This window comes from Macrotis lagotis, chromosome 4 (genome assembly GCF_037893015.1).
Source record: "Macrotis lagotis isolate mMagLag1 chromosome 4, bilby.v1.9.chrom.fasta, whole genome shotgun sequence".
Classification (NCBI taxonomy): Eukaryota; Metazoa; Chordata; class Mammalia; order Peramelemorphia; family Peramelidae; genus Macrotis; species Macrotis lagotis.
Window position 1 is genome coordinate 229126189 of NC_133661.1, and position 16278 is coordinate 229142466.

Genomic DNA, 16278 nt, shown 5'->3' on the forward strand with positions numbered 1-16278 from the left:
GGCGGGGGCGGGGGCGCGCTGCGCCAGGCGCGGCCCCGCGGGGCGGTGACGCGGCGGAGGGGGCGGAGGCCGCCGCGGGGCACGAGCCGCGCCGCGGGTGACCCGGAGGCGGAGCGGCCGCGGAGCCGCCGCATTCTGGGCGCCCACCGCCGCGGGGGGGGGGAAGCCCGAAGAAGCCGGTCCGGGCCTCGGCCGCAGCGCGGGCCCGCGCCCCTGCTCCCCGGCATGAGCCCCTGAGCGCCCCGGAGGAGCGCGGCCGGACATGCCCTAGCCCGAGCCGGCGCGGGGGCCGCGGGGGGCGCGGGCCTGGAGATGGCGTCCCGCAGCGCCCCGAACTGCCACCTGCGGCTGGAGTGGGTGTACGGCTACCGCGGCCACCAGTGCCGCAACAACCTCTACTACACCGCCGCCAAGGAGATCGTGTACTTCGTGGCCGGGGTCGGCGTGGTGTACAGCCCCCGCGAGCACCGGCAGAAGTTCTACCGGGGCCACAGCGACGACATCATCAGGTACGGCCGCCCCCAGCCCGGCCCGGCCCCGCCGGAGTCGCGCCCCGGAGCCTGCACAAGTTTGGGCTCCGTGCGCGCGCGGAAGGGAACCGAATCCAATGACAGCACAAATAAACACATCTTAGCCCATGAGACTTTTGCTTTTTTTTCCCCCCTTCATTATTTTGACCGACGATAGACAATCCGAGAAAATGAGCCAAGTTCCTAGATCACCACAACCTAAGGATAATAATTTTTAAATACATAGACTATCAAGGACGCTTTGCAATATGTTGGGATAATCCTCCCTTTCCACTCTCAGCCAGGCTCTGGAACGAGCGCCTGTGACAGCTCGAGTCCCAGGTTGGCCTTTGCCTCCTGAAAAAGAGCCTTCCCCAGAAGAGCCTGGCTGCTCCGAGTAGCTTCAGCTCCGCTAACCTCTTCTTCCCCGCTTGCAGCCTTTCCTCTGAGTCGCACTGATCATCTACGAACTTGGTTCATTTTTCTCGGATTGTCTATATGAAGGGAAAAAAAAGGCAGAAGTCTTATTGGATAAATTTGTTGATGTATTATTTGATGAGATTTTATTCCATTCCATGAAAACACCCAGCTAATTCTAAGAATATTTATTTTAAATTAATATTTAGGGAACCAGAAAATTACATCACCTACTGGTAAATTAAAAAAGAAATAGAGGATCCTCTAGAAGTGGGAATGTTGTGTCACCATAGTGGCAGCGGGGAGGTCACTAATCATTTGGACATAGTTATTAGTTCAGGTTTCATTGTTGGCTGTTAACGAACATGGAAAAAAAAATCTTTAAATCCATTTGACTTAGAAATTTGCAATGATTGCTTGGGTCTGAATTCTGACCTGTAGGAAATCTTTTTTTTTTTTTTTTTTAATAAAGGATCTGTGTGGCCTTGGGCAAGCCACTTAACCCCATTTGCCTTGCAAAAAAAAAACCTAAAAAAATAAAATAAAATAAAGGATCCCCATAGATTGTCACTATATATATATATATTTTTTTGCTCTACTGCTATTAAAATCAATCTTCAGATTTTTTTCTTAATTTTATTAGCATCTCCTTTCATATCTTTCTTCTTCCTTGTCTAATGAAGTATCTCTCCTTAGTAAAATTCTTTAGTTTGTTCTTCTTTTGGATGGTTAGTATATCTTAAATATTGATACTTTTTCTTTATGTGACTAGATAAAGCCTCTAGATAATCTAAAGGTTTAACAGCAATACAAACTATAGTAGTAGGCTGTTGACAAAGCACTTAAGTATTTTATTTATTTTTTTCTTTTTATTAAAGATATTATTTGAGTTTTACAATTTTCACTGAAGTATTTTACAAGGGGGAATATATACACTTTTTAAAAGCATATTTGCTACTTTTGCACTATGGTAAAAGATTTGTGTGTTTGGAAAACCCTCTTTGCTTCTTTTTAATACAGAAGAGATAGGGAAAGGTATACTGATCTTTCATTTGAGCAAAGGATCTGCTGCTACAGATATTAAAGTCAACCAGTTGCCTTTCTATATATGAAAAAGAAAGAAGACATTAGTAGAAAATGCAGCACACGATTGAAAGGAGAAAAGACTGAGAATATCTTTTTTTGATAAAGAAAAAATTAGCCCAGTTAACATTTCCATTGTCCTTCCTCTCCCCTTTTTTTAAGGTTGCAGTGTAATTGTCTTTTTAGAAGAATGAAAAATCATGACATTTTTCTGAAAATAGTATAATCGTTATGGTGTTATTCAGTTTAACAAGTGTCCAAGCTGCTATTTAACTCAGTATATTAATTTAAATAGTATGCATAGAAAGTAGAGAATTTTGTGTATCATGCTTTTGTATTTTTCTTTGAACCTTGCTTCTTCTCTCCTCCTTTCTTGACTTTGATTCATGTAGCTCTAATTGAGGCATCATACCAGATGGATGTTTAATCTATTAACAAAATTCAGGTATGTGGGATGAGGGGGGGGGGATAAGCAGGGTTTTTTTTTTTTGTTTTTTTTTTTTTAGTAGCGAAGCCATATCTATAGTGGCTAACTATAAGCAAATGATTTCAAGGCCTGTGGAGGTGAAACTTGTTGGGAGAAGCAATTTACCTTTTTTTATGGAAATGATGATTATTGAGTCATTTGAATTTACTGGGACAATACATTTTGCTTTCTTTTAGAGGGAGAGGATTGCAAATATTGTCATAAAGTAAAACTTTTTAAGTCATAAAATTTTAAGTGATGAAATAAGCTTTTCTTTTTGCCATGTTATAATTAACTCAGATTTTATGCAATATACCTATCAAAAACATATCCAAGCAAAACAGAATATAGGATGTAAAAAATTAATAGTGAAATTTTAATCTTATGGAATCCTGAAATAGGTGGAATACTTTTCATTTAACGTTTACGCATTAAAAAAAAATAACCATGCATAGAAATTAGCCACAATGGTCTAGAAATTTCATGTGTACAAGAACTAGCAGAGATCAATGAAAACAATTAGGACATGTAAATAGGGCAAATATGCATAACTACATTTTGATTACTTTATATTTCCATTTAAATTTATAAGCTTCAGGATGTTGACATTTTGATAATTCTACAGAATAAGTTTTATTTTTTGTTGTAATTGTGAGGTACAGTAGAAAACAACTATTCAGTGCCAAAATTTGACCCAAAACAAGCATTCCCTCCTTGGTCTGTATGATAGTAATTGATTTTAGCTTTCTTCATATTTAGACATAGTTGTGGAAGAAATTTTGGAAATCTTGTAGTTCAGCTTCGATTTATAGAGGAAGAAATGGAGATATGGAGAAGTTGAGTGATTTGCCCAAGTTGTAGCTGTCAAAAACTTCTTAGGTCCTTTGATTTTCAGTCCAGCATTTTACTTCTTTCACTAATCTTGAGTGCAAAACTTGCATTGCTTTTTTTTTTTTTTTTTTTTTGGTCTAGTTGATCTTTAGTCCAGAGTGATTTCAAGGCATAATGTAGTGACAAGAATCTGGTTTTGGAATCAGAGGATCAGTATTCAAATCCCGTCTCTTATGTTTACTTCCTATGTAATCTTGAGTAAGACATTTAACTCTTCTAGGTCTGTTTCCACATCTGTAAAATGAGAATATTGGGTTAGATGACCTTTGAAGCTCTTTCAAAGTTCTTATATTCATGATCCTATATTCTAGTTCTCCTCTTTCCTGTCCTTTTTATTGAAGATCTCACTGTTAGAGAAAATATAAGGACCTAGGCATTATCTTTTGTTATTTGTATATTAAATTTATATGTAGTTTCCCCCTTATTTAATAGCTGGTGGTGCTACATTGCTTAAAGTTATGTTTCAGTGTTCTTAAGCTTGCCTTCGAAGTTCTTTTTAAGATTTTCCCCAGCTCCTAGCTTTTAGGAAATTGAAGTTGTACTAAGGATAGCTTTAATACTGCCTATACTCCATCTTCACAAGTGACCTTCCCCTTATCTTTCCTTAAATTATGTTGCATTAGTCTCATAGGGTATGCTAATAAAATGGCTAACAAGGTTAAATGTAGAACTTGAAGGTATATCACTACCAAATCTTCCTGCTAACTCCTAAAGGACAAACTAGATTTTTTTATTTATATCCATCAGGATATTATTCACACACTTTGCTTTTGAAGAAACTGAAACTGATAACAGGGTTTCTCCATTGAACAGTGCATTGGTCTGGTGAAATTGATTGTTATGCATCATGTTAAGTAGCTTCCTAGGGTGAACTGTGACCTGATTGATACGGAAATTTTAAAAATTCCTCTTTATATAGCATCTGGTATCTTTATTGTATATTGAGAAGCCACATTGAAAAATGTAATATTGAAAGGGCCCATCACAATTGATAGCCACCAGTGGAAGAATAATTTAAGAGTATATGTTATGGTGGATTGGAAGCTTTATATTTGTCAAGTTATTTTGTGTTTTTGGATTGATTGTAATCTTTTAATAAAGCACAGATGTTTTGCTATTGGTTTTTCAGAAACATCGTTTTCTTTGAACAGTATAATGTGAGGTAGTCAAAACATGTTGAATATCCTGCATCCTGACCTCTCATAAGTTTATGTAAACCTTGAATATTTGCAGTTTTAAAATATTTCCAGGTATTCAGAATGATATGGCAGAAGACCTTTTACTATAAAATGAGACATATGAATTAAATGACCTCCAATAGATCTTCTAGTTGTAAATCCTTCAATATTTAATTTCAGATTTTAACAAATTCAAAACTTTCTGTTAAAATAATATGCTATATAAAAAGAAATAGAAGACACAGGTATTACTCTTGAGAACTTTTTCAGATCAGCAGATTGTTATAGGATATCTAGTGCTTTGAGAGAGAATTCAGTTTTTCTTTTTTTGGTAACATTGAAGTATAACTTTTCATAATTGCTGTTTCTTCAAAAGTTTCTTGTAAATTGAATGATTATAAATCTAATAAAAATAATAATAATAATGATAATAACAATAATAATTTTTAAATATTGGTTAGATTAATGGGGGCAGTTTTGGAATTACAAGGCCTGGGTTTAAATTCTTACTCTACTACTTAGTATTTTTCTCAAGTCATTTCCCTGCTTTTGGAACTAAGTTGTCTTATCTGTAATGGAGAAGGAATATATTTGATGACATCTTATGCAACTCCAAATCTAGAATCTTATGTTCTTCTTCAGATTGAGGACAATAACTTTTCAGGATTTGAGATGAACTCCTTTAGATCTAGCGTGTTCTGCTTTGAAGTTCCAGGTGCACACTTGGCTATTGTCATCATTAGGCTCCTCCTCCTCTGTATATCTACAGATTCTTCCAGGTCTATTTAATTTGGGGATGGTCAGATTTCATACAATCTGCCTCCCAATTCCAGTACAATACTGGAATATGTACCCAGAAACCATATCACAGCAATCTCAGATTATATAGTTTTAATAACCCCCCCTTACTTAAGTATAATAGTTTTACTTGAGCTTAATAGTGTTTAATTATAACTCAATAACTTTGTAAGATTCATTTGATGTATCTTCAGAAACATGTCTCAGAAACATTTGATATATCTTTAGAAAAGGGTTGTTTGAGATTAGTTTTTTAAATTTTTCACTTGTAATAATACATTAACATGTACTTGATTGAATGCTTGAACAGAGGACCGTTAAAAAAATTTTTTGCAAGCAGTCCAGGAACATAATTGATATGCAGAAAGTAAGTACACAGTAAGAAAAAAAATCATACTCAGAATCAGTAATTTCAACATTTTTCTTCAAGCTTTGATTCAGTTTAGTGTTCCGCTTCAGAAGTAGAAAAATGTCATTTTCTAGGGTTATTAAACTTGATTGGTATATTTAGTTGATGTAATACTTCTTAATAAGGATGAAAAGTAGTATGGTCATATTCAATTATTATTCATAAACCTATATAGTTATATTCAATTATTGCATTACAATTTTCTTTTCTTACTAAAACTGCTTAGCAAATATGCTGAGCATTGTTATTTTTTTGGAAGCATTAACAAAGCAGTTAAATTTCTTTACTAAGGGGAGGATTTATTTGAAGAATCTAAGTAATTTATAAACTTAATAATCACTTTTCTAATAATCGAAGGTTGACTTCTAATTTTAAAGAATATGTAATTATAAAATTCACTTTTTAGCATAACATGATTAATAAAATGGCAGAGTAATTATTTTCTAAAAACTCTTTAAATTCCTGATCATCAAAAAAGGAATTATGCAAATGATCTAGAGGTACTAAAACCAAATCCAGAAAAGAAAACAAATACCACACTAAGGAAAAAATTCATGCATTTGGGGTGGAGTCAAGATGGCAAAGTGAAGGCAGGAATTCCCAGAAGCTCTCCCCTACACTATTCCAAATGCCTTAAAGTTATGACTCTAACTATAGTGGCAGAGCCCACAGAAAAAATGTGTGCAGTAGCATTAACAAATGAGACACTTAAAGACTCTGTCAAACATAATTAGCACAAGTACCTTCGAAGACTTGTGTTTCAGTTTTCAGTTGGATATCCTTTCCCAAAGTCCTTTCACAACAGTGATTGAGCATGAATATTCTCTTACCTAATAAGAATTAGAAGAGACTAATTTTACACAGCAACATGAAATAAGAAGAGAGTTGTGGGAGAGGAGAAGAAATATATATTATATATATATATATATATATATATATATATATATATATATATATATATAAAACAGTGTAGGGAACAGCACAGAATTTGCTATAGGGAAAAAATTTCCATCTTCTTTTTCTTTTAAAGATGTTTATATTTTTATTCTGGTATGACTTTTGGGGACATATGTGGGGGAAGACTACTTGTACTATATAAAAACAAAATCAATAAAATTTATTTTATTTTAGTTTAGTTTAGTTTTAGTTTTTTTGCAAGGCAATGGGGTTAAGTGGCTTGCCCAAGGTCACACAGCTAGGTAATTATTAAGTGTCTGAGGCCAGATTTGAAACCAGGTACTCCTGACTCCAGGGCCTGTGCTTTATCCACTGAACCACCTAGCCGCCCCTCGAGCCACCTAGCTACCCCTAATAAATTTATTTTAAAAAATAATTTCCATGTCTGAAGAAAGTTGGGTATTGTAAATCTTATTTGGTACCAGCATTCTTTCTCTTTCAATTCTCCACCCTCTCAGCTTTGCCACCAGATTTGCTCTGGGCAGGAACTAGGGCTAGGTTCTCCCACCAATTCAAGGTTGAAAATACATAGCCTTTTGGGATTGGGGAGGAAAGAATGAGTATAGGAAGAATGAGGAAGGAAACCAAAGACAATTAATTTGGAGTAAAAGAAAACTCCTGGAGGACCAAAATACCAAGGGACAAAGTCTGGATAAAAATGTAGTTCATTAGTAGGAATAATAGCAGAGTAATATAAAAACAGAAGGAAAAATGAGTAAAAATACAAAGAGATGCTAGAGGATAATGAACATGCATTATACAATGAAGAAAAAATACTCAGAATTCTTTGATGAAAAAGTCCCTAGAGATCATGGAATGATAGCAAGGAATTTTAGAATGGTTTAAAATAGAAATAAAATTTGTAAAAGAAGATTTCATTGAGCAGCATGATATGATGGTTATAGAACTGGACTTAAAGTCAGAAGAACATCGTTTCTTTTCCTGTTGCAGATTGAAGATTTGTGAGATTATGAGTAAATTATTTCATCCACCATTCTCCTCCCCTTCCTACCAGAACCTTTGATTAGTACCCTAAAAATGCCTTGGGCTGTGATGGGTGAGCTTTTTCTGTATTTTGCCTGGAACATTCTGATCAAAATTTCCAAATAATAATGGTGTGTAAATACCTATCTTCTCCCCATTATGTATTATCTTTTAGCTGCTTGAAAGCAAGGGCTGCCTTCTTTTTGTGTCATGTTCACTTACTGTGTTGCTGGCATTTGGTAAGCACTCATTTAAAAACTTTGAAATTCATCATCATTATCATTTGACTTGACTATACCTCAGTTTCCTCATGTACAAAATGAGGGTGCTTACATTTGATTATCTCTAAGGTCCTTTTTGGCTCTAAATCTATGCTCCTTTCATCTTTATTAGGAATAAAGTTAGATTAGAAATCAGATTTCAACAAAAAAGTGTAGGGACAAATTAGGGAAAAAATAGAAAATATGATGGAGAATTTCTTCAGATAAGCAGAAAAAACTCTTAAAGAGTTTTGATTTTAAAAATTTGAAGATGTGAAATAAAAAATGCAATCATAGAAGAAAACTCATCAAAAGGGAAATAAAAGACTATTTTTGAAAGACCATATGAATTCTTTATAAACCAAAGGAACTGATCTGAAAATAGGATGTACAAAGTTAATTTAATAGGTTGCCTAGAAGATCATGCTAATTTTTTTAAAATGCACATCATAATGAGGAAATAATACAAGAAAACTTACTGAAGTTTTGAAACAGAAATACAAAATGAATTCATTTATTAAAACTCCCAAGATGCTTAATGCTTTACACACAATTTTCATTTCGGGACAACAAAATTTGTAAGTAGTCAGGTAAAAACTTCAAATATGAATGAATGGCTACATTACTCCATGATTATACTAAAGTCATAAGAAATCAAGTAAGAGATTGTAAAATAGGATAATCATAATCATGATATGCTTATATAGATATCTCTTATTCTGTGCCAGGTGCTATGCTTAGTGTTTGTTAATTATTTTCTTATTTGGTCCTCACAACAACCCTGGGGAGTTAGAGGAAACTGACTTGCCCAGTGTCTCACAGTTTATATGTATCTGAGACTAGATTTGAACTGATATCTGTCTACCTAGTTGCCCGTACTATAACCTACCCTGTTAAGCTGAGTCTAATCATCATTGGGAAATTGAAGTTTCAATAAGGGGGGGGGAGGGAGAAAAGGAGGAAGAGAGGGAGAGAATGGTGACTACTTTTCTATCTTATATAATCTTGGCATCTTCTAAGCATCTAGAAAAATACATATAGGTAAGTAGAATATTCTGCTTGCACACATGACAAACCAAAAACACAAAATTAAATATCCTTTTTAAGAAAATACTGTATGAAATAAATTCTTGTGTTTGTAAGCTTTTGTATAAAACAAGAAAATAAATTGAACTAAAGCATAAAAGAAATAGAGGTAATTATTGAACAAGAAAAAAGATCCAAGAGGCTAAAATTTAAGGAAAACAGATAAATATGAGAACAGAAGGAAAAACTGAATTTAAATGCTGTGGAGTAAATCCTGTGATTTCCTATAAATGAATCATTTCTAGTGGGAAAAATTTAATAGTGGAAAATTGCTTGAATGGGGAGCTAGAAAGTAAGAGAGAGAGATTGGACCTAGAGATGTTTCATACACACACACACACACACACACACACCCTTGTCTAGTCCATAGGTATATAAAAAAGTTTGGTGTTTGTAATTTCAGTTAGAAAGTGGGCTATGGAAGATCAATGGATGGAGGGGACGTCTCATTTCAGAGAATTCCCATGGGTGTATGCGTGTGTGAATATAATTGCACATGCATTTAATTATTATTATTTATTGATATACAGACACACACACACACATATATATATATATATACACATAAGTATACTCTCCATATATTTATATATACATACAAGTGCATGCTTTATGCATGTATATGTGTATAGCTGTATATATGCACATATATACATATACACCCAAAGAGAAATACCTTAAAATAGGTTTTATTTTAGGAGATAACCTTTTTTTGAGAAATTGATGCACCTCCTAGGACTGTATTCCATCCAGTGAAAGTTTGCATATTGATAAGATATGTTAGCACACAGTGGTTGAAAGTGGAGTGGGGGTGGGACATAAAGAAGAAATAGGATAACCTCTGGATAAGAGTGGTGGATGATCATGTTGAGATCAGGACGATAGGACTATACCTTATGACTTGATACACACTAAATGATTCCCACCACATGACACTGCTTTCACTTGAGGCTGTTTGGTATTTTTAAGAATGAGACACAATAGAAAATAAGGGAGGGGAGAGAATAAGAGCTACTAATTCACTAAAATAGCAAAGATGATAGAGGGACTTTGAATTTGGAACTCCAAACACTTTAGCTTGTGAGCGATACAGAAAGAACTAAGAAACTGGTAAAGAAAGAAGTCAACCTATTAGCTAAAAAATTGAGCTGAGGATAGATTAAAAAGAAAAGAGAAATATGAATGGTTCAAATTGCTTAGAAAAAGATTGCCACAAAACTAAACTAAACTAAACTAAAAATTTTCTGGTAGGAAAAATTTTGTGCCATACACTTGGTGTATGAGGAAAGGAAAAACTCAAAAGTAGTAGGGTTAGAGGACAATGTAAAACTAAAAATAATTTAAATAAATTCAAAGGCAAGAGCAGCTGCATTAGAATAGGACATGTAAATTGAAGTGGGGTGGGAGAAGAGACTGAGAAGCTGGAATATATCTTTTATTAAATTATATTTTTGCAGTCAGTAAAAATCTGCCTTCCCTGCCTCTTACCTGACTCCTCTCAATTGAGAATGAAAGAAAAGTAAAGCCTTTGTTACAACATGTGTAGTCAAACAAAATAAATTTCCACCTTAGCCAGGTATAAAAATACTATCTTATTTTGCCAATTGAGTCTCTCTTGTCCATCAGGAAATGGGTTTCTGTTGATTATATTTGGCTGATCAGAGTTCCTGATTCTTTTTTTTTTGTTTGCTTTTGCAAGGCAGTAGGGTTAAGTGACTTGGCCAAGGTCACACAGTAAGGTAATTATTAAGTGTCTGAGGTCAGATTTGAATTCAGGTACTCCTGACTCCAGGGCTGGTGCTCTATCCACTACACCACCTAGCTGCCCCCTGATTCTTTCATATTTGTTCTCCAGGTTCTTCCCCCAGATTTCTCTGAAATCATCCCTTTCATCATTACTTATAGCTTAATAGTATTTATTTCTATTTCATTTATATAAACCATAGTTTGTTCAACCTTTCTCCAGTTGATGGGCATCCATCCTCTTATTCCCATTCTTTCTCACCTCAGTAAAAGATGTAAATATTTTTTGTATATCCTTTGTTTTGTTTAGGATTAATTCTTCCCTTAATTCCTTAATCTCACCTCTTAATTCCTCCTTCTCCCCTTTCCTACAGTTTCCTTATCGATTGAATTGTATTTCTGTACCCAGTTCTCTGTGTGTTTTCTTCCCTCCTTTGACCAAGTTCATATGAAAAGGGAGGTCCAAGTGTCAGCCATTCCCCACCTCCTCCTTGTTTGTATAAATGTCGATTTGTAAAAACCTAATTATGTGAAAGAATTTTTCCCTAACCTTCCTTTCCCTCATTCTCCGCCCACCCCCAATATATTCTTCCCCCTCTTTCCATTCTTCTCTTAAGATCCTCAACATATAATAGAACTATTCTCAGACCGATGATGATAAGAGTTCAAAAGGGAGACATGTTTATTATAACAGTTTATGATTGTTTATTTGTGCATACCTTTTTATATTTTTTCTCTTAACTCCTGTGTTTGAACCTCAAAGTTTTTCTACAGTTCTAGGAATGCTTGGAAGACCTTTATTTTATTATAATTCAGTTCTCCCCTGCCCCAGAGCATTCTACTCAGTTTTGCTGGGTAAACTGTTCTTGGTTGCAAACCTATATTTTTGTCGTTTGAAATATAAGCTCTCTACTCCTTTATAGTGATAGCTGCTAAATTGAGTGTTATCCTGACTGATTAACCACTTATTGTACTAAGTCCAAGTTATGTTACTACAATGGAAGATGGAGGTATCTTTCAACATTATAGGAAGATATGGAAATCCTCAATAAAGACTAAATAAGAACAGAGAAGATAGAAGAGATATTGGATTAGGTAAATTAATATTTCCAGCTGTGGAACTGTGACTCTTAAATGCAATTGGTAGTTATACCAAAAAAATGCTCAGAAAGTTCATATCTATTGACTCAGAGATTCCATTGCCATGTCTGTAGCCCAGCAGCAAAGATAGAATTAGAAGTTCCATACTAAAACTATTTATGGTAGCAAAGAATTGGAAACAAAGTACTTTTTGAATGGGAAATAACTAACCACATATTGGTGCTTGAATGTGATGTGAAATATTTTAAATATGAAAAATTCAGACACATGAGGATTATATGAACTGATAGAGAGTGAAGTCCTCATGGTTAGAGAAACAACATCCAGTTGATTAGAATAATGTAAATGGAAAGAACAATAAAGAAAAACTTACTAAGGTGAAATTATAATGAACAGTTGAGAAAATATACTTCCCTTTATTTCAAAGATGGGGGACTGTGGCTGTGAAATACTTATTACATTATCAGATGTCAATAGATTAGTCAAAAAACAGGAAGTCAGTAAACATTTATTAAATGCTTAATGTATCAGCTACTGTGCTAAAGACTGGGAATACAAAAAAGGCAAAAAATAGGCCCTGCTTTCAAGGAGCTCACATTCTATTGAAGTAGATAACAAGCAAATTGGCATATATAAACGAACTCCATACAGGATGAATAAGAAATAAAAGAAGATAGAGATTAGGATTAAAAGGGTTTGAGGAAGATTTACTATAGAAAATGGGATTTTAGTTGGGACTTAAGTTAAGGAAGCCAATAGAGGTGAGAAGCAAGAGCATTCCAGGCATGGCAGGGGGTGGGGCGATGCTCCAAGCTCTCTTGTTCTTGGAACAACCAGGAGGCCAGTGTCCCTGGTCAAAAAGGAATAAGGTATAAGAAAGGAAGAAAAGGACTAAGTTATAATATAAAGAGATTTAAATATCAAAGAATTATGGCTCTGTGATATTTGTGTGTGACAGAAAGAAAGGATTGGATCTGTGCTCTAGGAAAATCACTTTGGTGTTCAAATGGAAGATGGATTGGCGTAGGGAGAGACATCTTGAAGGTAGACAGATTCACCAGTAAGCTTTTGCAGTAGTCTGGGCATGAGGTGATGGGGACCTGTATTAGAGTAGTGGTAGTGACAGAGTACAGTATTTTTTTTAAAATTATAGTTGCAAGGGAATGTTTGTTCTTCTGTTAAGGTGTGGTACAGGTAAAACCTGTGTGAAGCCTTTTTTTTATTTCCAGTTGGTTAGTACCTTCTTTCCCAAACTAACTTGTCGCTAAGTCCTATTTGCATTTAAGTTTTGTAAAATTATATATGTTCTTATCTTCCCTTTTATAATGCAAGTTACTTATGAATAGAAATTGTTTTATAATTGTATTCTATCCCTTGTTCCTACCACTATGTTGGCACTTGGTAACTAATTATTGTTTGCATTATTGGTTGATTCTTCTTTGAAGTACCTTATTATAGCTTGCTCATTCCTACAACGTGCCTCTCTACTGCCCTCTCTGTGACACTCATTTTTCATTACTTAGAGGTTTTACTTACTTGTAATCTTACTGCAATAGTAGTAGGATATTAACATTAATAAGCTGAATCTATGTTTCTCTGTTAAAGGTGCTTTATAATTTCCCAAAGCCAGATCTACTTTTCACCACGCTTTCAATTTTGAAACCAGCTCATTGTCCAGATGTTCCAAATTTGTTCCAGTTAGATACATACAGATAAACAGGTGCTATAAAATTTTTAATTCTAACCGCTTGTTATAAGGTGGGAGGTAGATACTCTTCAACCATTGGTTTTTTTCCTGTATGGATAATTAGATCAATCATCTTTTAAGTAGTTTCATGTTTCTTCCAGAAGGATCTTCAGTGTTCTGGGGCTTAATGCAATTGGCGTGATGTCATCCACAAACAGGAGCATCTTGAAGGCCTTTTCAGCCATAAATCCTTTTTCAGCTTTGATCTGATCTACATCGTCTACATGACTGTGGTAAACAACTTTGGTGAGCATACTTCTCCCCATTTTATGCTTCTCTTGATATTTATGGTCAGAGGGTTATTTAACAACATTATCTCTTCTATATATTTCAGAGAATTTTGAATAGTTCTTCCTACTTTTATGGGAGCAATCTTATTGAAAGAGAGCCTTTAACATAATAGCTTGCTCTACCAAGTCAAATTTTTTTTTTATAATTAACAAATAAGATTGAACACAATGGCTTCTAAGATTTTCAATTTTAGATCTATAATACTATCATTTTTATTAGCACAATGAAATATGTTCTTTATATCTTTTTGTCATTCATGTGTTGGTAAATATGTGGTCTATTGTGGAATATCACTTGTAAAAGCCTACTTGTTTCCAATTAATACTTTATTTGAGGATGCTTTTCATTAAGTAATAAATAATTCATTAAAACTATATACAGATGGGAAAGTAGGAATTAAGTTTAATAATTATTGATATTTTCTTGATCACCTTTTTCAGTATTAATAATCTTTGAGATGTTCACATGTTGTTTGATTTCTTCCCTTATGGTACCTTATGAATTTACATCAGTTAAATGCTCACAATTATGCTGCCTAACACCCCCCCCCAGCTCTTTTTTATGTACACTTGGTCACATTCCCCTGGTTTTTGCTCTCTTTAGAGCCATTTCTACTTCCTCTATAAAGTTTATCCAGGACTCCAAGTGTGGTGGCTCTACTGTCCATGATATCCCTCCAAATTAAAACAATTATACTCTAATATTCAGTTACTTCATGTAAAGATGGGCATAGGGTAAGATAACAGAAAATGATTCAAAAATCATGTTTTCAGAGGAAGAGATGAGAAAGGTCAAATTCTTGTAGACTAACGCTGAACCTCGACACTTTTATAGTCATGAATATTTTTGAGAAAATATTTTGTTCTTTCTGAAGTAAGACTTAAGTGTAGTATAGTTTGGAATATGAGTATAATAGTAAGAGACACAAAATGTAACAATAGAAAATATCATCACAAAAATTGCTTATATTTTAGCAGGCAGTAAAATGACTAGTTGTTGAATTAGGAGTTATTTTTGAATTAGCAGATTCAAGTGTGTACCACTGACCTGTTGGAGAAAAAATCTCAATCAATACCACATTAGAAAAAGGATAAAAATTGGAAGATATCATGACCGGTTATGTTGAAATTGAAAAAAATGAGAAATGGATAAAAGAAAAGAAATTAATGCAATCCATTTTCTAAGAAAATTTAACTGATTTAACTAAGGACACCAAAAGTTTGAAAATCTATTACTGCAAGTCTTAAGGAGGAAGATGTTAGAATATTATGAACAAAATTTCATCAAAAAGAACCAAAAGAAAGCAAAAAAGCTTTACAGAAAACTTGTTAAAAATTCATTGAAAAATGACAATATAAAAGGTCACTAACATTTTCTAATAAACTCTTTTCTTCATCAGTGCTAGGGATGCCAATGTATATAACTCTGCATATTAGTTCTGCTGTTCTAAATAAAATAGAGTTGGCAGGAGCAGTTGGACAAAACAGCATTGAGTGAAAATGGTACCTATAGGAGGTGGCAAAATTTTGTCTACACTGAAGAGGTGAATTCTCAAGGTAACTGAAAATGGAAAGGATGCCATAGGCTTAGGGAAAAAAATGAACTTTATTATTACCAAAAAATGTGACTCAGAAAATATCAGTATCTGTAAGCCTATATGCTTATTTTCTTAGTCCATAAATTTTTCATGAGCATAGCTTCCCACTCTTTATTATAAATATTACGTGTGTGTGTGTGTGTGTGTATTATCTATCCATTTTTCAATGTTCAGTAAATTAGCAGGTATTTGTTTTAAGTGCTTATTCTAGGTGTCAAGTACTATATGCTAGGTGCTGGAGATAAAATGATGAAAATAAAACAGTTCTTGCCCTCAAGAAGTCTGTTCTATCAGAGGTGACAAAACACACGTAAATACACACACTTTCACAAGTTTTAACATATCTGTATTGAGGACATATTCCGTGGAAATGAGAAAGGAATAGCAGACCCTCACAAGTGATATTCTACAGCAGACTTCATTTTTTATAGTCATCCAAGTGACTGAATAAAGATTTCCACTGTGCTTATTAACTGAAAAAACAAAATTTGATTTGATAGAGCAAAATGCCACCTTGAAGCCACTCCTTCAACAAAGTGTGCCCTATACATATATCAAAGTTATCTAAGATTTCTTAAAAGAAGCAACATAGAGCTTTATTCAACTCTCTGACTATCAATATTAAGCATGGCATAAGACAGGTAGGTGTATGCTCACCAGAGATGTTTGCCAGTCTTATGGGAGATGCCCAGGCCAGATTCCAAATGAAAGTGAGATTCCCTTTAGATGATAAACTCCTTGAGATGATCCTGATTGTAGAT

The 16278-nt window shown here is 34.6% G+C and overlaps 1 protein-coding gene across 15 annotated transcripts in view; it reads left to right on the forward strand.

The window, feature by feature from the left end:
- Positions 1-279: 279 nt before the first annotated feature.
- EML5 (EMAP like 5) overlaps positions 280-16278 on the forward strand; it is a 244705-nt gene continuing 228706 nt past the window's right edge. For 5 of the 15 annotated variants that reach the window (XM_074235560.1, XM_074235563.1, XM_074235559.1 and 2 more), the window contains exon 1: positions 283-509. In XM_074235560.1, coding sequence (XP_074091661.1) covers positions 313-509 — 197 coding nt within the window. In that variant the 5' untranslated portion in view covers positions 283-312. Of the gene's footprint in view, positions 510-8931; positions 13603-13730; positions 13876-16278 lie in introns of those variants that run through there. The other 10 variants (XR_012478175.1, XM_074235566.1, XM_074235565.1 and 7 more) reach the window with 6 other exon arrangements.